Source organism: Prionailurus viverrinus, chromosome B3, assembly GCF_022837055.1.
Source record: "Prionailurus viverrinus isolate Anna chromosome B3, UM_Priviv_1.0, whole genome shotgun sequence".
Taxonomy (NCBI): Eukaryota; Metazoa; Chordata; class Mammalia; order Carnivora; family Felidae; genus Prionailurus; species Prionailurus viverrinus.
The window spans coordinates 134,770,316-134,795,016 of NC_062566.1; the positions used below are offsets into that span (position 1 = coordinate 134,770,316).

Here is a 24,701-nt window from a genome sequence, read left to right on the forward strand (position 1 = left end):
ATCGGTCAGAATAGTGGCAGTCTCAGACCTCAGCCTTTCTTTTCACTGTTAACGCACGAAGCAGACGATGTTCAAAAGGGTTCCGCTGCCCCACTGCTGAGCACACTTACCTTGCTCTCGCTCGGGAAGCCTTATCAGAATGCAGTTAGGTGCCAGTGGCATGATTGCGCGGCAAACCAATACAATGAATCAATTAGTTAATTAATTTTTAAAAGTTCCAATACAACTTTCATTACAAAATCAGGTGATGGGCCAGATTTGGCCCACAGGGCAGCAATCCAAGTTTAGAATGCAAATTTAACCATTTCCGGCTTTGCCAGGCTCTTACAGGGAGCGAGTTATTGGCAATGCACCTGGCTAATGATCTGGGCACCTGTGTGCTCTGACCGCGTTGAGAACATCTGAGAACAGTAACTCACCTAGAAAGTCCATTTCACTGATACGCATTTGAATCATTCATTCACTCAACAAATATCTACTGAACTTATACTAGGAGCTGGAGGAACAGCTGTTTTCATAGTTTAAAAGAAAATCCCAGGGGGGCGAAATGATCCCCATCATTAATATAACTCAAACATGAAATGAGCACCGTGTTGTAGTGGACCCAACTGTTTCCCAGCCGATCGCATTGAGAAAAGAACTGCATCCTTGGGAAATTAAAATCCCAAAGCAGGGCGCCTCGGTGGCTCAGTCTGTTGAGCATCTGAGACTCTTAATTTTCGCTCAGGTCACGACCTCGCTGTTCTGGAGTTCGAGCCCGGGGTCCAGCTCCACACCGACAGTGTAGAGTCAGCCTGAGATTCTCTCTCTGTCAATCTCTCTCTGTCCCTCCCCTGCTCTCATTCACTCTCTCTTAAAATAAATAAATACACTTTAAAAATAAGACTAAAATAAAATCCCAAGGGGTGTCCACGTTTTTATTAATTTGCTAAATTGGCCATCATTGCAGTCAGCTGCTTAGCCTCTTTGGGAGCCCGTGACGCCCCTGCTGGGAAAGAGGCAGGGGGCAGGGGGGCGGCTGGGAGCCTAACGATGTCTCAGGGTCATCAGAGATGCGTTCATTCCAATTCTGCTGCTTTTGTTTTGTTTTTAGTCCATGATTAGATTTGCTGCTCTTTGCTATCAGATTTGCTATTATTTATTATTAGAGATTTTCTGTTTCCAATTTTGGCTGCTTTTATTAAAAGGAGAAGGAAGGAAAGAAAGAAGAAGGAAGAAGGGGGGGAAATAGGAAAATAACAGCTCTCACAAAAGACCAGCTGGTCGGGCCTCGTAGGGTGGTCTCTGGAAATGCCAGGGATTTGTATCTATTTGTCCTCGAGAGAGGCGGCGAGAAGGCCAATCTTGTCGAGCGGTCCAGGCTGGTCACCAGACACCACGGTGAGGCGTTGGCTCAGCCTCCAGGGCCCTCCACTCAGCCCTTTGGTCCTTGGGTTGACTCAGGAGGCTCCTTGTCTCCCCAGAATTCGTTTGTGCGCTGGACGCGTCAGATGAGTTCCTGAAAGAGCGGGTGATGAACCTTCCCGAGAGCATCGTGGCGGGGACCCACTACAGCCAGGACCGCTTCCTCCGGTCTCTGGGCAGCTACCGCAACATCAATACGGAAGACGAGACCGTCTTCAACTACTTTGATGAAATTGAGATCCACCCGATCCACATCGGTATGACGTGGGCTCCAGACGAATGGGAACGCGGAGAACCACCACCAAGGGTCAGGACCCCTGGGCAACCCCGGTGCCTGTCTCTCATGGGGCCGTGGGAGGACAGGGGAGCATCGCTATGTCCCTGGGCCGGGAAGTCACAGGATAAACAGGGCCATCCTCCTGGGGAGTCTTACGCTCGCGGATTTGGTCAGGAGAGGGAGGTGTTATATGAAAACATATGGATGTATTATGAAATCGAATACCGAATCGGCACTTTTTAAAACTAAAAAACATTTTTGTAATGTTTTTATTTATTTATTTACTTTGAGAGAGAGAGAGAGAGAGCGCGCAAGCGAGCTTGCGCATGTGTGAGCAGGGAAGGAGTAGAGAGGGAGGGAGAGAATCCCAAGCAGGCTCTGTGCTCTCACCGCAGGTGCCTCGGTTAGTTAAGCATCTGACTCTTGGTTTCGGCTCAGGTCATGATCTCACAGTCCAAGAGTTCGAGCCCCGTATTGGGCTCTGTGCTCACAGTGGGGAGACTCCTTGGGATTCTCTCTTTCCCGCTCTCTCTCTGCCCACTCCCCTCCTTCACACGGCACACACTCTGTCTCTCTCTCAAAATAAATAAATAAACAAATTTTTAAAGGACACTTCAAAGGTATGTGTATTTGCTGCCGGCTGCTCTGGGCCATCCTCTTCCTTAGGGCAGCGTTTTGTCCCCATAGCACCGCAGGCATGCCGTTAACTAGGGCCTGCCATCCACCTCATCATCATCACCATCATCATCATCGTTTCTGGCTCCAAATCCCTGCTGTCATAGGTGTTTCTACTGCCCTTGGCTTGCTGAACCCCTGACCTTCCTGTCTGGTTGCCTGGATGTTGACATTTCTTCTGCCCCTGGGTTTGGTGAGAAACCCCTAGCCTGGTGGAAGCTTGGTGGCCAGACTGACCGCGTGGGTCAGTCTCCCAGGGCCTCTCTTCACCCCCAGGAGCCCGATGGGACAGCATGTGGACCCTGCTGTACAGGGCGGTATAGAGCTAAGGAACGATGTCAGCCTGAGACAGGAGAGCTGATTATCAGGTCTGGCTCTGCTTCCGTTTACTCACCTGTGAAATAGGAAGCTGATCCGTGGCTCATAGAGTTGTTACACACAGACAGATAAGAGACAGGAAGTGCCCGGTGTGCCCGAAAGTTCACCAAGCGGCCACTAATTTTGTTATTACCACCAGTACGAAGGCAAAAGATAATGTGCTGTGAAGCCATGAAAAGAGAACACAGTTTATAAAGCTGCAAAATCTGTTCTGCACCCGCGGAAGTGATGGGGTTTTGTCCTCACCTGGATGTGTCTGCATATACTGGACACACCTTTTACATGTAAAAGCCCAGGGTTTGAACCTACTGATGTGGAAAAGAGTTTACCCTGTTTGGTTGGAGAACCAGGAAGGAACAGTGGGCACGTTTCAAAAACCTAAACAGTGATTGTCATCTTTTCAGTAAAGCTCGAAAAGTTATTTACAGAAAACTCTGGAGGGGGGTGGATGGGGGGAGAAATGTTGAGAAAGACAGAAACGAGTGGGAGGAATGGACGAGCGGGTCACTGCGTTCCTGTCTCATTCTGTGCCCACACATTTGGCCTGGTCCCCACCCTGACCCGCAGGAGATGACGTCAAAGCAAAGGGAGGAATGGATCTTAGGGATGGGTGTGGGGGAGGGTGTCAAGGTCAGGAATGCAGACCGGCCTCAGAAGGATCCGGAAGGGGGCCGACACCTGCGTTCTCTCTCTGCACCTCTGGACTCCTCTTCTCCCTTGGAGTCTCTTTCTCTCTGGCTCTTTGGACCAGAATGTCTCCTCCCTCGCCCCCCCCCCCCCCCCCCCCCCCCGGGATGAGCTGTGGCTGCCCCACAGCCTGGGAGTTTCCGCATTACACTGGGAGCTAGACTTTCCGGCCTAGCTCCACAGCCCTAGAAGGGCAAATCCAAGGTCCCGGTTTGGGCAGGTGCCCCCCCCCCCCACAAGTTCCCCTGGTCCAGGGTCAGGGCAGACGTACTGCTTTGGGCAGCACTGGTCTCCAAAAGTCAGCTTCTTCAAAAGTGTTTCGGGGGCGCCTGGGTGGCTCTGTGGGTTAAGCATCCGACTGGATTTGGGCTCAGGTCATGATCTCACAGTTTGTGAGTTCGAGCCCCACATCCGGCTTGTGCTGATAGTGTGGAGCCTGCTTGGGATTTTCTCTCTCTCTCCCTCTCTCTCTGCCCCCCCACCCCAAAATAAACAAATAAGCATTTTTTTAAAAAAAGTGTTTCAGAGCACTTTCAAGTGCGTCAAGTTGCAATTACTCTGTTCGAGAAATCTGGGAGAAATACTCTTTTTAAAAATGTTTACTTATTTTTGAGGGGGGGAGGGGCAAAGAGAGGGGGCCAAAGGACTGAAGCAGGGCTTCAGGGCCGCAGGGCTCGAACTCACGAACCCTGAGATCAGAACCTGAGCCGTAAGCCTCCCAGGCGCCCCGGGGAGAAACACTTCTAAATGTCAGAGCCCAGGCCACACGTGGACTATATGAGTTTGGTTTTATTTTGGTTTTGATTTTTGTTTGGGGGGGGCGGGGCTTGCTTCCACCAACTGATACATCGGCCCCGTTCTTCCCCTGCTCCCGGGCCGCACATGGCGGCGCCTCTAGTCTGGGTCAAGGTCATACTGCAGGGACGGAGAGAGGGCGGCGCAGCAGTGGTCGTGCCTGGGGCCAGGGTGAGAGGAAGGTCCTCAACCCTAGGAAGGCCTGCGGGCGCTCAGGCCCAGAATCGTCCGCCGCACACCCCCCTACGCAGGTACCTTCCAGGCAAACCCAAGACACGGGTATAGAACGGACTATTCGGGGACTTTGTGGAGAAACTCATCTTTTACCAAAAGCCGCTGCGGCTGCTTTTTTTTTTTTTTTCTTTTCTTTTTCTTTTTTTTCTTTCCGGTCTTGAGATTAACAGTAGTCAGACATTCTGGACTTTGGGCTTCTCCCTATTCGGGTGGGCTAACTGAAATGGTTCGTTTTTCTTATGAATTGAAAACTGTATCCCAGAATCCTCGGTTCTCCGAAGCACAACACACAGGGAACGCGGAGAAGCCTGCCCGGCTGCCGGCAAGCGCGCGGCTGCCTTCCGGGGGGACCCCACGGCGTCCCGGTCTCTGCCCGGAGGCTTCCGGGGGACCCTTTCTGGAGAAGCCCGGTCCTCCCCCTCCCACCCCCCCCCCCCCCCCCGCCCCAACCTCGGGGCGGTCGGGCCCTCCCTCCCACCCCGGCGTGGCTCCCGGACCCCACGCCGACACTTACCAGTGAGACGGGCCATTCCGGCCGCTGCCGGCCCCGGGAGGAAAAGCCCGGCGCGGTCCTCCAGGTCGGCCGCCATCGCACGCTTGGGGCAACAAGGAATTTTCCCGAATACCGTCTCGGGAACGTGTTGCGGGCGGGCCCCGGAACGGAAGTGGGCGCCGACCTTCCTCTCTCCCGGTGTCTCCAGATGTCGGAAAACTCGAGGACCCGCAGAACAGACTTGCCATCAAGCAGCTCGTCAAAGAGATCGGGGAGCCTCGAAATTACGGCCTGACGGACGAAGAAAAGGCGGCAGAGGAGCGGAAGGCCGCGGAGGAGCGGCTGGCCCGGGAGGCCCGGGAGGAAGCGGAACGTGAGCGCCGGGAGGCGGCGGAGACGGCAGAGAAGATGGCACGCTGGGAGGAGTGGGTGAGTGTGGCGGAGTGTGGCTGAGTGCGTGAGCGTGCGAGCGGGTGCGCGAGGGAGTGTGTGCGTGAGTGTGAATGTGTGTGAGGGTGAGGGTGTGCCTGAGTGTGTGACGGAGTGTGAGAGTGAGTAGGGGTGTGAGGGTGTGTGTGAGGGTGAGTGTGTGAGGGTGTGTGAGGGTATGTGAGCGAGTGTGTGTGTGACTGAGTGTGAGCGAGTATGGGTGTGAGTGACTGTGTGAGCAAGTATGTGTGTGTGAGCGTGTGTGACTGTGGGTGTGTGAGCAAGTATGTGTGAGTGTGTGTACGTGAGTGTGTGAATGTGGGTGAGGGAGTGTGAGAGTGAGTGCGAGTGAGTGGTGGTGTGAGGGTGTGTGTGTGAGGGTATGTGAGCGAGTGTGTGTGAGCAAGTATGTGTGAGTGTGTGTACGTGAGTGTGTGAATGTGGGTGAGGGAGTGTGAGAGTGTCAGTGAGTGGTGGTGTGAGGGTGTGAGTGTGTGAGGGTATGTGAGCGAGTGTGTGTGAGCGAGTGTGTGTGTGTGTGTACGTGAGTGTGTGAATGTGGATGAGGGTGTGTGGGTGAGGGAATGTGAGAGTGAGTGCGAGTGAGTGGTGGTGTGAGTGTGTGAGGGTATGTGAGCGAGTGTGTGTGTGAGTGTGTGAGTGAGTGGTGGTGTGAGGGTGTGAGTGTGTGAGGGTATGTGAGCGAGTGTGTGTGTGAGCGAGTGTGTGTGTGTGAGTGTGTACGTGAGTGTGTGAATGTGGGTGAGGGAGTGTGAGAGTGTCAGTGAGTGGTGGTGTGAGTGTGTGAGGGTATGTGAGCGAGTGTGTGTGTGAGCGAGTGTGTGTGTGAGTGTGTACGTGAGTGTGTGAATGTGGATGAGGGTGTGTGGGTGAGGGAATGTGAGAGTGAGTGCGAGTGAGTGGTGGTGTGAGTGTGTGAGGGTATGTGAGCGAGTGTGTGTGTGAGTGTGTGAGTGGGTGGTGTGAGGGTGTGAGGGTATGTGAGCGAGTGTGTGTGTGAGCGAGTGTGTGTGTGTGAGTGTGTGTACGTGAGTGTGTGAATGTGGGTGAGGGAATGTGAGAGTGAGTGCGAGTGAGTGGTGGTGTGAGGGTGTGTGTGTGAGGGTATGTGAGCGAGTGTGTGTGAGCAAGTATGTGTGAGTGTGTGTACGTGAGTGTGTGAATGTGGGTGAGGGAGTGTGAGAGTGTCAGTGAGTGGTGGTGTGAGGGTGTGAGTGTGTGGGTATGTGAGCGAGTGTGTGTGTGAGCGAGTGTGTGTATGTGAGTGTGTACGTGAGTGTGTGAATGTGGATGAGGGTGTGTGGGTGAGGGAATGTGAGAGTGAGTGCGAGTGAGTGGTGGTGTGAGTGTGTGAGGGTATGTGAGCGAGTGTGTGTGTGAGTGTGAGTGTGTGAGTGAGTGGTGGTGTGAGGGTGTGAGTGTGTGAGGGTATGTGAGCGAGTGTGTGTGTGAGCGAGTGTGTGAGTGTGTACGTGAGTGTGTGAATGTGGATGAGGGTGTGTGGGTGAGGGAATGTGAGAGTGAGTGCGAGTGAGTGGTGGTGTGAGTGTGTGAGGGTATGTGAGCGAGTGTGTGTGTGAGTGTGTGAGTGAGTGGTGGTGTGAGGGTATGAGTGTGAGGGTATGTGAGCGAGTGTGTGTGTGAGCGAGTGTGTGTGTGTGAGTGTGTACGTGAGTGTGTGAATGTGGATGAGGGTGTGTGGGTGAGGGAATGTGAGAGTGAGTGCGAGTGAGTGGTGGTGTGAGTGTGTGAGGGTATGTGAGCGAGTGTGTGTGTGAGTGTGAGTGTGTGAGTGAGTGGTGGTGTGAGGGTGTGAGTGTGTGAGGGTATGTGAGCGAGTGTGTGTGTGAGCGAGTGTGTGTGTGTGAGTGTGTACGTGAGTGTGTGAATGTGGATGAGGGTGTGTGGGTGAGGGAATGTGAGAGTGAGTGCGAGTGAGTGGTGGTGTGAGTGTGTGAGGGTATGTGAGCGAGTGTGTGTGTGAGCGAGTGTGTGTGTGTGTGTGTACGTGAGTGTGTGAATGTGGGTGAGGGAATGTGAGAGTGAGTGCGAGTGAGTGGTGGTGTGAGGGTGTGTGTGTGAGGGTATGTGAGCGAGTGTGTGTGAGCAAGTGTGTGACTGTTAGCGAGTGTGTGTGTGTATGAGTGTGCGAGCGAGTATGTGTGTGTGAGTGTGTGCGTGTGCGTGCGTGTGTGCGTCTGGGGGTGGAGGCGGCACGCCATTTAGGCCCGCTCCATCTCCAGTCCTGCGCGCGGAGCATTGTCCGGGAAATACACCCTCTGCTGTTGGTTTTTTTGGTGTTTGTGTGTTTTGTCATATGACCATTTAAACGGTTTTTTCTATCTAACGTTGATTTATTTTCGAGAGACCGAGAGAGACAGAGGGCGAGTGGGGCGGGGACCGAGGCAGAGAGAGAGAGAGACGAGGGAGGACACAGAATGCGAAACGGCCTGCGGGGTCTAAGCTGCCAGCACAGAGCGCGGCGCGGGGCTCGAACCCCCGACCCGAGAGCTCACGACCTGAGCCGAAGTCGGACGCTAACCCGCCTGAGCCGATTTTTAGAAGGTTCCCCGGGGTCTTTCGCTTGGTGTAAATACTACCGGTAATAAAGACCAGCCGTCGCCAGGAGTAGTGATGAGACGCGGCCCTGCCAACGTGTAACACTGTGCCCTGCGCGCGCCAGCCTGGGGACGACGTTGGACTTGGCGCCGTTTAGCCACGTGACCCGGGCGGTCGGCCTCCTTCACGCTCCCGACGCCCCAGGTCACCGAGGCCTCCCTGTGCGGCCTCCCGAGACCGCGCTCAGGTCCGTCCACCGCGCCTCACTCGCTCACATACCCTCACACACTCGCCCTCACGCACACCCTCACACTCACACTCCCTCACACACCCTCACACGCATTCACACTCACGTACACATGCGCACACTTGCCCTCACACTCACGTGCGCACTCACCGTCACATTCACACACACCTTCACACTCACGCACACTCGCACTCCCTCACACACTCATGCACACCCTCACCCTCACACACTGACGCACACATTTGCTCTTACACGCTCATGCGCACACACCCACACGCACACACACCCTCACACATTCACACACTGACGCACACTTGCCCTTACACGCTCACGCGCACACACCCTCATCCACACACACGCGCTCTCACACTCACACTCCCTCACACACACACGCACACACTCTCCCTCGCGCACACGCTCGCACACTCTGCTCGGACACATCTGCTATTCCCCGATGTGTTTAAACAACGCGTATCATCAGGCGTCTGGGTGGCTCAGTCAGTAGAACGTCCGACTTCAGCTTGAGGTTCGGGAGGTCGAGCCCCGAAACCGGCTTGCTGCCGCCGCCAGCCTATCCGCGCAGAGCCTGCTTCGCATCCTCCGCCCCCCTCTCTCTGCCCCTCCCCACTTGCGCTCGCCCCCAAATAAATAAATATTAAAACAACGAACAACGCATCATCTGAGGAAATAACTTCCTGGCTTGCTTTGAGTCTTTCCTAAAAGGCGTCTTTCCCACGACGCCCACACTTTCCTGGACACCTTAGTTGAAGTGTCACCCCCCTGGGGAGCCTGGGCGGCGCAGTCGTTAAGCGTCCGACTTGGGCTCAGCTCGTGATCTCGTGGCTCGTGAGTTTGAGCCCCGCGTGGTCGGGCTCTGTGCCCACGGCTCGGAGCCCGGAACCTGCTTCGGATTCTGTGTCTCCCTCTCCCTCTGCCCCTCCCCCACTTGTGCTCGCTCGCTCTCTCTCTTTCAAAAATAAATACACATTAAAAAAAACAAAATAAAATAAAATTTCAACCCTGCCGCTCCCCACAACATGTCATCTCCCCTCTTACACTTTTGTTTTTAAAGACTTTATTTTTCAGTAACCTCTACACCCAATGTGGGGCTCGAACTCACAACCCCGAGATCAAGAGTCTCACGCTCCACTGACTGCCTCCCCTGTTATACTTTTTAATTTCCTTCTTTGCACGCATTCTAATGGACTATATATTTTACACGTTTATCTTGTTTATTGTCTTCTCCCTGCGTCGAATTTAAATTAGGTGAGGACGAGGATTTTGGTCTATGTTGTTCGCTACTCTATTTCCATAGCAGACGCTCAACAAATATTTGTGGAAGGAAGGGGCAGTGGGAGGAAGGCTGTCCTTATGGACACGTGTTTGGATGCCTGGTTACCTCCTTGGCTTGAATGCCTGAATTTTGGTAGGTGAGACTATACCTGGTCCAATTGTTGACACTCACTTCTAAACTACCTTCCAGCAAGGGTAAAGCAGGGCACACGTTGTCTACCAGCTCTGCTTTCTCAATTTTGCTCACAAAGTCTCCACCTGATAAACAAAACCCCCGTCTCCCGGCTCTCACGTCCATTTCTGTGATCAGAGCTTTACCAGCTTTTCCCAGGCAGCTGGCATCGGTCTCTCGTACGTTGCGTGTCTTCTCTGCCCACGTTGGGGCTGTGTGTCCCCTTCTGAGTGTTTTGCAACCACAGCTGGTGAGAAGGCAGTGTGATGGAAGCAGGAACGGCCTCGGGAGACAACGGCGTGTGTCCCCAGCTGTGTGCTGCGAGAGCCCAGATTCCGCTCCTCCTCCCGGTACGTGTGTGACTCTGCACAAGCCACTCTGTGCCTCAGTGGCTCCATCTGTAAGACGGGGGTGATGACAGTGCCGGCTTCACACAGCCACGGGGGTGCCGAAAGAGTCCGTTTATGTAGAAGAACACGGCCAATGCCTGGCGAATTCCATGCATCTCACGATAGCCTACCTTTTTGGGTTTTTTGGTTTTTTTTAGGTTTATTTGTTTTGAGAGAGATGCGTGTGTATGTGTGAGTGTGCATGCGTGCGCCAGGGAAGGGCAGAGAGGAGGAGACAAGAGACGCCCAAGCAGGCTCCACACAGAGCCTGACTCGGGGCTCGATCCCACGGACTGTGAGATCGTGACCTGAGCCGAAATCAGGAGTTGGACGCTTAACTGACTGAGCCCCCCCAGGCTCCCCCCATGATAGCCTAGCTTTTTATGCTACGTTGCAAATAGTTTGTCTCATCATTTATCTTTTGACAGCATGTATGGTGTTTCTTCTGGACATAAGGAAGTTTTATGTTTGCATGTAGTCAAATCCATCAATCTTTTTCCCGTGTTGGTTTCTGGATTTGCTGTCTTGCTGGGAAAGACTCTTTTTGAACAAGTAATATCAGTTACGACTCTTTATCTTGCAAGTGACAGAAAAGCAAACTGAAAATGGCTTAGAAACTAAACAAAACAAAACAAAACAAAAAACTTATGGAAAAAAAAGAAATAAAAAAACTTACGAGTTTACCTAACAGAAAAGTCCAGGGGTAGGGCTGGCTTCAGGCAAGGCTTGATAGAGCTGCTCAGATGATGTCACCAGGGACCTGGGGTCCTTGTCTCTGCTCTTGCCTTCCACATTGCTGATGTGTTTATCCTTAATTAAGGTTCATAACCAGCAGGCGGGCTGGACTGATGGGCTTAAGTCCCACTGAAACCACCAGGCTAAGATGGGACATTTCTCAAAGGAAACCTGGAATTTCTATTCCCAAGAGAGGGGGGAACTGTATGGTGAGCGAGGAATAACGGGTGTCCACCAGACGAGTACCTTCTAGACTTTCTATTAGCACTCCTGTGATTCTTTCCTTCGTTCCTTCCTTCCTACCCTCCCACGCTTATCTAGGCATCTAGGAATTACCTTGACTTAAGGATCCAGTTTATTATTTTCTAGATTACTAAGCAGTTGTTGTAACACCATTTACATCTTTTCTCTGCTGTTTGAAATGGCATCTTTATCATAACGTGGTGAACACTTACAGCACTATCTATCTTGTTCTAAAGTACTCCAGGACGAGTTGGGTGGAAATGCTCTCCCCTTTCTGTCTACCCCAACCCCCCAATGTTCTGTTTGTAGAATAAACGACTAGAGGAAGTGAAAAGAGAAGAAAGAGAATTATTAGAGGCCCAGTCGATTCCCCTGAGAAACTATTTAATGACCCACGTGATGCCAACACTTATGCAGGGTCTGAATGAATGTTGTAAGGTCCGACCGGACGATCCCGTTGATTTTCTGGTAAGAGATTTTTTTTTATAAGCTTTTTAAAAATGTTTATTATTTTTTTAAATGTCAGCACGGAGTCCGGTTTGGGGCTCGAACCCACAAACTGTGAGATCGTGACCTGAGCCAAAGTCAGACACTTAACTGACTAAACCACCCAGGCGCCCTTTTCTTTATTTATTTTTGAGAGAGCAAGAGAGAGCAAGGGAGGGACAGAGAGGGGATGGGGAGAGAATCCCAAGCAGACCCCTCCCTGTCAGCACAGAGCCCGACATGGAGCTTGATCTCACAAACTGTGAGATCATGATCTGAGCTAAAACCAAGAGTCAGACACTTAACTGACTGAGCCACCCAGGAGCCCCTACAGTAAGATTTTATTACTCATTTGAGAGTAAAGATTTAGGTACTTTTATTTTTATTTATTTTATTTTTATTATTATTTTTATGTTTTATTTATTTTTAAGAGAGAGAGAGAGAGAGAGAGAGATGGAGTGCAAGCGGGGGAAGGGCAGAGAGAGAGGGAGACACAGAATCCGAAGCAGGCTCTGGGCTCTGAGCTGTCGGCACAGAGCCCGATGCGGGGCTTGAACTCACGAACCATGAATCATGACCTGAGCCGAAGTCGATGCTTAACCGACTGAGCCACCCAGGCGCCCCTTTGTACTTTTATTTTTAAATTGTAATCATTAGTAGCAATGTCTTCTAAATTGTTGACTTGTCTTTTTTTTTTTTTTCAATTATAGGCAGAGTATCTCTTCAAGAACAATCCTGAAATACAGTGAAACTTTACAGATCGCATATGATATACCTTTATGGAGTTAGAGTTTAACACTGTAATTTGAAACATTTGCTTTAAAAAAAATGCGTTTCCAGTTTTTGGAAAGTTCCTTGTCTTCCCCACAAGCAAATACTTTATTATGTAGAAGCATTATAAAAAGCTGTATGGTGGGGCGCCTGGGTGGCACAGTCGGTTGAGCGTCCGACTTCAGCCAGGTCACGATCTCGCGGTTCGTGGTTTGAGTCCTTCCTGCATTTGGTTCCATGCTGTCAACACAGAGCCCTCTTCAGATCTTCTGTCCCCCCTTCTCTCCCTGCTCCTCCCCCGTTCATTCTCTTCCTCTCTCCCTCTCTCCCTCTCTCTCTCTCTCTCTCTCTCTCTCTCTCTCGCTCTCTCTGAAAAGAAATAAACTGAAATAGATCTACATATATAATGTAGTCTGAATATAACTGCACTTTTTTTTTATTGAGGTAAAATACACACTACATAAAATATACCATCGTGACCACTTGAAAGTGTACAATTCGGGGGCGTCTGAGCGGCTCAGTTGGTTAAGTGTCCCGACTCTTGATTTCCGCTCGGGTCGGGATCTCGCGGTCGTGAGATCAAGCCCCGCCTCAGGCTTTGCGCTGAGAGCGTAGCGCCTGCTTGGGATTCTCTCCCTGTGCCTCTTCACACCCCTCTCAAAGATAAATAAATAAACTTTAAAGCATACAGTTCAGTGCACTAAGCACATTCACTATGTTTGTTCCATGAAAGGGAGGTGTGTGCAAAACGACCTCCAAAGCCCAAAGGGCCAGTAAGACGGAAGAAAAAGGCTGACAAATCGAGCTTGATAAGAAATGGCTTATTAAGGGGACTTGCCAGACTCCAGCTCCAGCAGGCCCAGGGGTTCCCCAAGGATGAACGGGCATCGGCAAAAAAGTGAAAAAAAACAAAATAAAACAAAAATAAAAACGGACACAGACCACAGCAGTGCGTGGAACCGGCCGCCTTATTGTGGCAAACGTGGCATTGTGTTTGTTCGCGATTTCCTTGTAGCGTGCGTCATCTGTTTTCTGGCATTACCTGATTCTAAAAATGTTCCTACGTGTAATCACCCTTTGAGGAATAACATGGTTATTCTTTCACAATGTTCCCTCCTGCCCGTTGCGGATTGATTAATTTCTTACATTATTTTCATGATGTATCTACGTTTATCTATCATCTATGAAGCATTTGCTCTGCTGCTTTCATGAAAGGTCATCTATCTCTCAACCCCTCAGGCGGAACAGTTACAGGGACATGACCTCTTCGTTGTTTCCCCGAACCATTTGTGGTTTGAGGAACAAGTGTTTGCCTCGGTCCGAGGTGCCAGGAGGGGGCCAAGAGGGCCTTAGGAACCCATGCCTTATACAGTCTCAGAGAGACAATGCACCTAGGAACTAATGAACCATCCTGTACTTCAGCCGACTAGGTTCAGTCGTCATCTGGAATGCCTCGGGGGGGGGCAGGTGGGCCTAGGGGTTGGGGTAACTTGTGCCCATAGATACGCTCCTTAGTTACCGGAGTGGGGCTTTCAAATCCATTTGTTCCTTCCTTGGCTGGGAAATGTATGAGGCTATCCTTCCTCTGGGTAGAGGAGTCTTTATAGGGGGTGGCAAGGGCTAAATGTAGGGCCGCACGATCTCCTTGCAGAAACTTCTTTCTCTCCCCAGTGGTTCTTTTCCCGGGGGGCCTGTCGAGGGCAATCTCCCAACAGACGATTCCCCAGGTACTTTTATTAAGGCCAAATTACATAAAAGCGGGAGTACCAGAAGCTTCGCTGTCGCTGGGCCGCCCGCCTGTATAGCCCTAGGGGCTGGGAGTCCACCCAGTGGGAGAATGGTTAAAAATAAGTGTGTGTAATAGTCCGATTTGGGGGACAGAGCAAGAACGGTTACGCCCCGAGGGTGCATTTAAGGGTGTGGTTGAACAAAAGAAGAGAACGTGAGGGGAGGGCTGTGCTCCCCAGCTTCGGGTCACCGAGCTGTCGTCAGGGCACATTTGCCCCAGATGGGGTTAGTCTGTTCCAGCCGATGTTGGGTACTCGTCACCACTACCTGGCCTCAGAACCTTTCCGTCGCCCCAGATGGAACTCCTGTACCCTGTACTAGCCCTTCAACCCAGCTCCTGGCGGCCACCAATCCGCTTTCTGCCTCTCTGGATTGGTTTCTTCTGGATATTGTATGTAAACGGAATCATACAGCGTGTGGCCTTTTGTGTCTTCTCTCACTGGCATGTGTTCAAAGCTCACGTTGTGGCACGGGTTCCTTTTTGTGGCTGAATACTATTCCCGCGTAGGGACACGCCACCGGTCTAATCATTCATTCGCTGATGGACAATTTGGGTTGTCTCCACCTTTCGGGTAATTGTGAATCGTGCTGCTGTGAACATTTGTGTACAAGTTCTTGCCTGAACAACCGTTGTCAGTTTTGGTGGGGGGCTTGCTCCCTTCGTACTTGGGTTGACTGTCTTTTTGCCATCGAATTGTAAGAGTCCCCTCTATATTCTGGATGTAAGACCCTTATCAGATAGAGGATTTGCAAATATTTCCCCTATTCTGTGGCTGGTGTTTTTCTTTTCTTTTTTTTTTTTTTAATTTTTTTTTAATGTTTTTATTTATTTTTGAGACAGAGAGAGACAGAGCATGAGCAGGGGTGGGGCAGAGCGAGAGGGAGACACAGAATCTGAAGCAGGCTCCAGGCTCTGAGCTGTCAGCACAGAGCCCAACGCGGGGCTCGAACTCACAGACTGTGAGATCATGACCTGAGCTGAAGTCAGATGCTCAACCGACTGAGCCACCCAAGTGCCCCTGTGGCTGGCGTTTTCACTCTCTTGATGGTGCCCTTTCGTGCCAAAAAAGCTCGCCATTTTGAGGACATCCAATTTACCTATATTTTTCTTTTGCTTCACTGCACTATTTTTGACCCTTATACTTCAAGTTGCAAGTCATGAGCCCTCGTGACAGTTACCTTAATCCTAGAGCCTTAATCATAGTCACCTTTTCGTGCCTTCCCACGATGGTTACATTTCGGGACCTTGCTTCTTAGTTCGCTGAGAAAACCCAAGCAATCAAAAGGGCTGTTCTCTTCTCCCTACTGCAAACTGGCTGTTTCGCTTCTGTGCTGCCATCCGAGACCAACTCCTGACTCCCTGGGTGCATCCCTGCTCATGTCATCAGATTCTGTTCCTAGGGTGGTCTCTTCTCTCCCACAGCCTGACTTTCCCCTCCTTTCTGGATCATCACTCTTAGCTTTGAACTTAATGTGCTAGCTCCCACGCTTCCAAACAAAACAGGACAGGGGTACTGTTTGTGGGTTCGAACCCCACGTTGGGCTCTGCGCCGACAGCGTGGAGCCTGCTTGGGATTCTCCCTCTCCCTCTCTCTCTCTCTGCCCCTCCCCCACTCATGTGCATACACGTGCTCTCTCTCTCTAATAAATAAATAAGCATTAAAAAACCCCACACAGGACAGAAGCTGATTAAAATGCAAAAGCCTTCCTAGACTTTGGTGTCCCCCTCCAGCCTGGGTCCCAAGATCCTGCTCCTCTTTAGGTCAAGGTTACAGTGACCTCCACATTTCTAAATCCCTTGGCCAAATCTGGGTCCTCGTCTTACTTGACCTCTGTGAGCATCTTATCATTTCCTCCCTGAAACCCCCTCTTCCTTCCACCCGAGTATCTAAAACGGGGCCAGTCCAATTCCTATCACTCTCCCCACTCCACCCCACCACTGCTCCCCGCCCCCTGCCCACCATCTCAGGGACCCTCAATTCCATCCTTCCAAAGCTTGGTGTCACCTGCAACTCTTATCTACAGTCAGTTCACCAGCGCATCCTATGGGCCCGGCTTCTGCCACATGTTCCAAGTCCCCTGCTCCTCACCCCTCCGATGCGACTGTCCTGCCCCAGACACCTCTATCTCCCACCTGGTGGGCTGCTGTCACCCATGACCGGGCTGCTACTTCCTGTGACTGCTCTCCACATACCGGCAGGGGGATCCTGTTCAAACAGAAGTCCGATCCGCTCCGAGCCCTCCGGGGCCTTGCAATCCCACATTGGGTGGGGGGGAGGCAAAGTCCTGACCTTGCCTAGGAGGCCCGACACAGCCTGACCCCTCGTGCCCTCACTGCCCCCTCACTTCACTCTTCACTGCCAAGTACGGTCTGCTGTGGGGCCGTCGCCTGGAATCCTCGGCCCACACATCTCCCTGTGGCTGTCACTTTGTCCTTGGCTTGGATCCAATATGTCCCCGGAGGGGCCTCCTCGGCCCGTCCTGTCCACGGCGCCCCACTCCGTTCTTGTTCTCTGCTTATGTTGACGTTCTGTGTGTTTCTTGTCCCTCTCCCCCACTAAAATGCAAGCTCCACAGAGGTGGGGGTTTCGGTTTTTTCCTGGGTCTTCAGAGATGAAGAAAGTACATAGCTTCATGGTAGACGTGTAATAAATATGAGTGAATGAAAGCTATGCAGCTGAAATTTTGTTACGGCTATTGTGATTTTTTTATATATAACCGATTCCAGTCTCCAGTCCTTTGCGGAAGTCCATAATATACATTTCCATACGGCTGTGATGGGTTACTCAAGTAACTCTGGGGGTCACTACGAGACTTCACTAATGGCACTGATTTTGGTGAATTCACCATGGAGTCCAGCCCTCATCCATGCCCTCAGGATAGGTAGGACCCTGAGACGCTGACTTACCTTGTCTCCTAGGAGACAAGAGGGGTCAGGGTACCAACTTACTTACAACGGGACGCCATAGTTGTTGTTTTCTTTTTAAAAAAAATTTTTTTTAACGTTTTTTTATTATTGAGAGACAGAGCATGAGCAGGGGAAGGGCAGAGAGAGGAGGAGACACAGAATCCGAAGCAGGCTCCGGGCTCTGAGCTGTCAGCACAGAGCCCGGCACGGGGCTCGAACTCATGAACTGGGAGATCACGACCTGAGCCAAAGTCGGACGCTTAACTGACTGAGCCACCCAGGCGCCCCACGGCAGGACACCATAGTTGTTGGGTGGGAAGGTGCTCACACCCATTTCGCCAAGGCATTCTCTTCCTGGAAGCAGATTTTCTGAGTAGCCAGACGGTCACAACTGCTTGGTGAACGCAAAACCAGGACGAGGCATTGGCCTCAGCTAGTGTGGTCTGTCCACCCCCGCCAGACCTGTCACGTGTTCTGGTTCTTCCTGACAAGGTGCACTTGCCTAGACTTTTGGATGGGCGGTGAATTTTTACCTCTGTGATTCTCCTTGACACATTCGCACTTCAGAGATATTAATATATTCATCCTTTCAGGTCTAAGGTTGGGAGGCGCTCTAAGGTGACTTTTCATTTTTCTGTCACTTTATAAATAAAGTCTCTGAAGGCGATTTTCCCTAAAATCTGAGCAGGCCAGCTCGTCACTGCTAAGCATCCTGTCTCTATAACTGTAATTTGGATAGACATATACACCTATAGTTTGGATAGACATTTCCATATTACTTAAAAGAGCTGGTGCCATTTACAATAAAATGCCCAGGTACAATCTAAAAAAGATGTGTAAAACCTCTACACTGAAAATTATAAAACACTGCTGATAGTATTTAAAAGTGAAATAAATGGAGGGATAAACTATGTCAATGGCTTGTAAAGCTCAATATTGTTAATATTTCAATTCTTCCCCCAGTAATGATCTAGAGAGTCAATGCAATCCTAATCAAATTCCCAGTGTTTTTTTTTTTTTGTTTGTTTGTTTGTTTCATGGGAATTGATCATCTGATTCTGAAAAGTATTTGGTAATGCAGGGGACCTAGAATCATCAGAGCAGTCTTTTTTTTTTTTAATTTTTTAATGTTTGTTTATTTCTGAGACAGAGAGAGACTGAGCATGAGTGGGGGAGGGGCAGAGAGAGAGGGAGAGGGAGAGAGAATCCCAAGCAGGCTCCATACTGTCAGCACGGACCCCAACATGACAGGGGCCAAAATCAAGAGTCGGGTGCTTGCCTGCTTAACCCGCTGAGCCACCCAGGTGCCCCCAGAGCAGGCTTAAAGAATGACAAGGAACCTGAAGGACTTCACTCTCCAGATATCAAGGCTTATTATAAAACTACAGTAATTAAGATCAATGGAACAGAAAATATGGTCTTTCCTATAAATGGGGCAGGTCATTTTAGAGGGTCATACATTTAAAAAAATCAACCAAAAAACCAAAAACTCCCCCCAAACCCAAAAAAACCCAAACCCTTGACCTCTAACTCACACTATATGCAATATTATTTTAGGATGCCTTGTGGACCTAAACAGGAAAGTCAAAGCAATAAAGCTTCTACAATAGAATAAAACATAGGAGGAGTTCTTCATAACCCAGGGGTGGGTGAAGATTTCTCAAGGTAGTATTAAAAGAGTAAAAAGGGGGTGCCCGGGTGGCTCAGTTGGTTAAACATCCGACTTCGGCTCAGGTCAGGATCTCACAGTTTGTGAGTTTGAGCCCCGTGTCGGGCTCTGTGCTGACAGCTTAGAGCCTGGAGCCTGTTTCGGATTCTGTCTCATTCTCTTTCTGCCCCTCCCCCACTTGTGCTCTGTCTCTCTCTGTCTCTCAAAAATAAATAAAAATGTAAAAAAATAAAAATTAAAAAAAAGAGTAAAAAGTCATGCTTCAGAATTAGGAAGATACTTGCAATGGATATACATTGATACACACTGAAGATATAGGACAGAGGACTTGTACTCAGAATGTATTAAAAATTCCTTCCAAGTCAATAAAACTGACAGCCCAGTGTATTTATTTATTGACAATCCAATTTAAAAATAGAAGAGGGGCGCCTGGGTGGCTCAGTTGGTTAAGTCACCACGTCTTGGTTTTGGCTCAGGTCATGATCTCGCCGTTCGTGGGTTCGAGCCCTGCCTCGGGCTCCACACTGGCAGTGCGGAGCCTGCTTGGGATCTCTCTCTCCTTCTCTCTCTCTGCCCCTCCCCTACTCACTTTCTGTCTCTTTCACTCTAATTAAATTAATTTTAATTCAAATTAAAAATAAAATAAAAACAGGCAGGAGACTTGAGAAACCACTTCATAAAGAGGATATGTGAGTGGACAATTAGCATATTAACAAGTGCTCAAAGCCATTACTCATTACTCGTCAGAGAAATACAAATGAAAACCGCAGGGGGATTCCACCCCAATGCCGCCAGATGGCTGAAATCAAGTGGACTGTTTCCATCAAGGGTCGAGGGGGGATGTGGAGCCTCTGAAACACTCACATACTGCTGGTGGGAGTACAGACTGATGCTATCCCGGTGAAAACCTTTGGGAGCACTTACTGAAGCAGAGTATGGGGACACACATGACCCAGCAGTTCCATTCTTGGGTATATACCCAAGAAGGATGAGTACTTACGTCTACAAAAAGGCACGTACCAGAATGTTCCAGCAACGTTACTCATAAAAGCCCCAAACTGGAAAAAACAAAAACAAACAAACAAACCCCAAATGTCCATCAATAGGAGAAAGATCTATGGTGATATTTACAATAGGAGAAAGATATTGTGATAGCAGAGAATCCCACACAGCAATGAAAAAGAATGAATTGTCAGTCTGACGAAGTCTCACAGACATAATGTTGCATGAAAGAAGTTATAAACGAGGGGGAAGACTCTATGATTCCATATGTGGGAAGCTGAAAAATAAATATAACTGGTCCATGGCGAGAGAGGTTAAAATAGTGGTTATCTGGCAACGGTGATGGTAATGATAGAGGGTTATTCGCTGGGAGGGAGTCTGCCGGGGCACGGAACATTTTCTGTATCTTGATTTAAGTGATAGTTACATGGGAGCGTACACAGGATAAAAATTCATACAGCTTGGGGCGTCTGGGTGGCTCAGTCGGTTGAGCATCGGAGTCTTGATTTCGGCTCGGGTTCGTGATCTCATGTTTCGCGAGATCGAGCCTTGTGTCAGGCTCCGCACTGACAGTGCAGAGCCTGCTTGGGATTCTCTCTCTCTCTCTCTCTCTCTCTGCCCCTCCCCCACTGGTGCTCTGTCTCTCTCTCAAAATAAATAAACTTAAAAAAAAATTCATATGGGTCAATAGGGAGTCTTACAGAGAGGGAAAGCATAAAAGGCTTCATACTGGTACAGATTACCGTATAATCGGACTTTAATAATCTTTTAAAAAGGAACCAGTGCTCTACCTTGAAAAAATACTGAAGTGGGGGCCTGGGTGGCTCAGTCGGTTAAGCGTCTAACTTCAGCTCATGTCATGATCTCACGGTTTGTAAGTTCAAACCCCGTGTTGGGCTCTGTGCTGACAGCTCAAAACCTGGAGCCTGCTTCAGATTCTGTGTCCTCCTCTCTCTCTGCTCCTCCCCTACCCACTCATGCTGTCTCTCAAAAATAAATGTTAAAAAAAAAATTTTTTTTTAAAGTGAAGTATAGCATGTGTCCTTAAAAGCTAAAAACAAACGAAACAACTCCTTAAAATGCAGACCTGTTCATCGTCATAGAATTCCTTACAGCCCCTTCAGGAAAAAAAAATACTATTTGAATTCCCAGTAAGGAATTTAGTCTTCTTAATGTTTATTTATTTTTGAGGGGGGGGGGGCAGAGTGTGAGTGGGGGAGGGGCAGAGAGAGAAGGAGACACAGAACCTGAAGCAGGCCCCAGGCTCTGAGCTGTCAGCACAGAGCCCGATGCAGGGCTTGAACCCATGAACCATGAGATCATGACCTGAGCTGAAGTTGGACGCTTAACGAACTGGGCCACCCAGGCACCCCTAGTCTTTTATATTGAAAAAATAGAAATGAATCAAAATGCCATTCAAATTATTTAGAGTGTTTTTGGGTGTGGCACAATATTAGGTGTCATACAAAGTGAGTTTAGTTGAGAGGGAAGGCAGGCTCTGAGATGGCTCCCAATGATCTCTGCCTGTTGGTATTTGTGCTTTTGTGTAATCTCCTCTGACTGTGGGTGCAACCTGTGACTTGCTTCTATCCAACGGAATACATCGAATCGTAGGCTCCACAAGACTGCGCATGAGATCACGCTAGCAGAATTTGCCTTCTGGGCTTACGTGCTTTGATAAAGCAAGCCGCTCCATCGGACCGACCCACCTGGCTGAGAACTGAGAGGGCCCTTCGCAAACAGCCAGCAAGACACCGACACCTTCAATCCAACAGCTTCCAAGACCTGAATCTCCCCAACAGACGTGCGTGGGAGTAAATGCCTCCGCAGTCGAGCCTTCAGATGAGACCCCGGGCCCACCGTGAATGTAAGCCTTGTTAGAGATGCCGAATCAGAGGACCCAGCTAAGCCATCTCCAGACTCCTGACCCACAGAAACTGTTCAATAATAAATTGTGTTTTCCGTAGTTTAAAATGTGTGGCAAATTGTCACACAGCACTAAAGAACTAGTATCATTGAACAGGTATCATTACATTCTAGGTGTTTGCGAGCAGGGATGATCATTGTTATGGATTGAATGAATGTCCTCAGATCTGTATGTTGAAGCACTAACCCCGTCCATGTGACTGTATTTGGAGATGGGGCCTCTAAGGAAGTAACTAGGACTAGGGTTAAATGGGACCACCCCATAAGGGTGGGGCCATGATCCAATAGGACTAATCTCATTTTTTTTTTTAAGTTTATTTCTATTTATTTATTTTGAGACAGACACGGTGTGAGTCGGGGAGGGGCAGACAGAGAGAATCCCAAGCAGACTCTGTGCTGCCAGCGCAGAGCCCCACATAGGGCTCGAACCCACAAAACCGCAAGATCGTGACCTGAGCCAAAAACCAACAGTCGGGAGCTTAACTGACTGCGCCACCCAGGCACCCACGGGCCCAGTCTCCTTAGAAGAGACACCAGGGCCTTGCTCTCTGTCTCTCCTTCCCCTCCCTCACACCACCTCTCTCTCTCCCCTCCTCCCTGCCTGGTGAGGGCCCAGTGAGAAAGCTGCTATCTACAAGGCAGGAAGAGTGTCTTCAAAACCTGGCCACGCTGGCACCTTCATCTTGGACTTCCCAGCCTCCAGCACTGTGAGAAATAAATTTCTATTGTTTAAGCCACCAATTCCGTGGTACTTTGTTATGGCAGCTCATGCTAAGATAATTACCCACTGTTTTTGTTTGTTTTAGCCTAATTAATTACATAAGTGAAAATAATTGAATGGAAATATTGGGCAAATCTGAGTTGTCTTTAAAGAATCAGAAATGATTTTTTTTTTTTTAATGTCTATTTGAGAGAGAGAAAGAGAGCGAGCAGGGGAGAGGCAGAGAGAGGGAGACAGAGGATCCGAAGCAGGCTCCATGCTGACAGCAGAGAGCCTGACTGTGGGGCTTGAACTCATGAACTGTGAGATCATGACCTGAGCCAAAGACAGATGCTTAACCGACTGAGCCACCCAGGTGCCCCCAGAAAGAATCTGATTCTTAAGTACCAATATTCACCAGGCACTGTTTTAATGCTTTGGGCTTAGGGTAGTTTGAACAACACAGGGCTGCTATCTTCATGGAGCTTAGATTTTAGTGAGGATGACAGAATACATAATAATAAATTAGATGGGGCGCCTGGGTGGCTGAGTCGGTTAAGCGTCCGACTTAGGCTCAGGTCATGATCTCAGGGTTCGTGGGTTCGAGCCCCGCATCGTGCTCTGTGCTGACAGCTCAGAGCCTGGAGCCTGCTTCCGATTCTGTGTCTCCCTCTCTCTCTGCCCCTCCCCCACTCGCGCTCTGTCTCCCTCTGTCTCAAAAATAAATAAACATTAAAAAAAAATAAAAAAAATAAATTAGCAAGGAAGTGCCGGTTATGCAAGAAGGATGATAATGCAAGGAAGCAGTTTAGACGAGGTGGTCCGGGAAGGCGTCCAGGAGGCAGTGACACTGGGCTTTGACAGGCTGAGCACAAGCCAGCTGCGGGAAGGGCCAGGGCGGCAGCGCAGAGGGGACAAGCATGGAGGCTCCGAGGCAGCAAGGCGCTGAGCATGTTTAAGGAAAGAATAGAGGCCGGTAGGGTTGAGGCACAGTGAGGAAAGGGGTGGGGCCTGAGATGAGGTTAGAGGGAAAAATTAAGAGCCAGATCACGAAAGGCCTTGTAAGCCACTTTGGCTTGACTTTCCATTTTGTTTTGTTTTTTTAAATTTTATTTGAGGGGGGGAGGGAGGGAGAGAGGTGGGGGGAGAGGCCGAAAGAGAAGGAGAGAGAATCTCAAGCAGGCTCAGCACTGTCAGCATGGAGCCCACGAACCAGAACATCATGACTCGATCTGGAATCAAGAGTCAGAGGCTTAACCGCCTGGGCCATCCAGGCGCCCCTTGACTTTGTAAGTCAAGTTTGGTTTTATTCTAAGAGCAATGGGAAGCCATTAAACTGGGTTTCCTGTGGGAGCGTCATAAAAGCTGAGTTATGCTTTCAAAGCCCAGCTGCTGTCTGGAGAACGACCAGAAGGAAAGCACTGCCACAATCATCCAAGCCAGATGAGACAGTGGCGGAGGGGACGGAGCAGGGGGTGATTTCTGATGGATTCGATGGATAGGAGTTGATGATGGGTTGGCGATTTTGCTTCAGTGTGGAAGACCATCTTGCTGCTGACCAAAGACAGGGACTCCAGGAGGCACAGGTCTGGGGCCAGTTATAATCAACATGCTACTGTGGTTCTTCCTTTCATGCAAATGGTGGGGGACATGGTCTCTAAAACATAAACTAATGGGGGCACCTGGGTGACCCACTCCTGCTTTCAGTTCAGGTCATGATCTCAGGATTTGTGGGTTCGAGCCCCATTTCGGGCTCTGCGCTGAGAGCGGGGAGCCTACTTGGGACTCTGTCTCCCCCTCTCTCTGCCCCGACCCCGCTCACTTGGGAGGGCACGCTCTCTCTCTCTCTCAAAATAAACAAACATTTAGAAAACACATAAACTAGGGGGCGTCTGGGTGGCTCAGTCGGTTAAGCGTCCGACTTCGGCTCAGGCCATGATCTTGCAGTTTGTGAGTTTGAGCCCTGCATCAGACTCTGTGCTGACAGCTCGGAGCCTGGAGCCTGCTTCTTTGGATTCTGTGTCTCCCTCTTTCTGCCCCGCCCCTGCTTGTGCTCTGTCTCTCAAAAATGAATAAATGTAAATAAATAAATAAATAAATAAATAAAACCACATAAACTAATCAACACCTACAGGAAATTTTAAAAGAAAAGAATTTAAAGAAAATACAGCTCAAGTGTACAATACTCATTAGATGAAAGTGTTTATGTTACTACTTTTACTTTAGTGACTCATAAATCTGGTTAATCTTGGTTAAAAAAATTTAAAACTTATGCACCATTAGTAGCCAAATGAATCATTGTAGTTTGTTAATGGGATAAAAAACCTCCATATCAACATAGCATCTCCAATTGCCACCTCCTAAATGACACTGAAAAAAAAAATCTAGCTAGTTTCAATAGTTCAAGAGGCTCTGCTCTC

The 24,701-nt window shown here is 49.6% G+C and overlaps 1 protein-coding gene across 1 annotated transcript in view; it reads left to right on the forward strand.

The window, feature by feature from the left end:
- Positions 1-12,348, forward strand: part of AK7 (adenylate kinase 7) — a 71,428-nt gene extending 59,080 nt beyond the window's left edge. Inside the window, exons 16-19 of the mRNA XM_047863065.1 lie at positions 1,464-1,661; positions 5,152-5,372; positions 11,341-11,499; positions 12,228-12,348. Coding sequence (XP_047719021.1) covers positions 1,464-1,661; positions 5,152-5,372; positions 11,341-11,499; positions 12,228-12,266 — 617 coding nt within the window. The 3' untranslated portion in view covers positions 12,267-12,348. The remainder of the gene's footprint in view (positions 1-1,463; positions 1,662-5,151; positions 5,373-11,340; positions 11,500-12,227) is intronic.
- Positions 12,349-24,701: the final 12,353 nt, after the last annotated feature.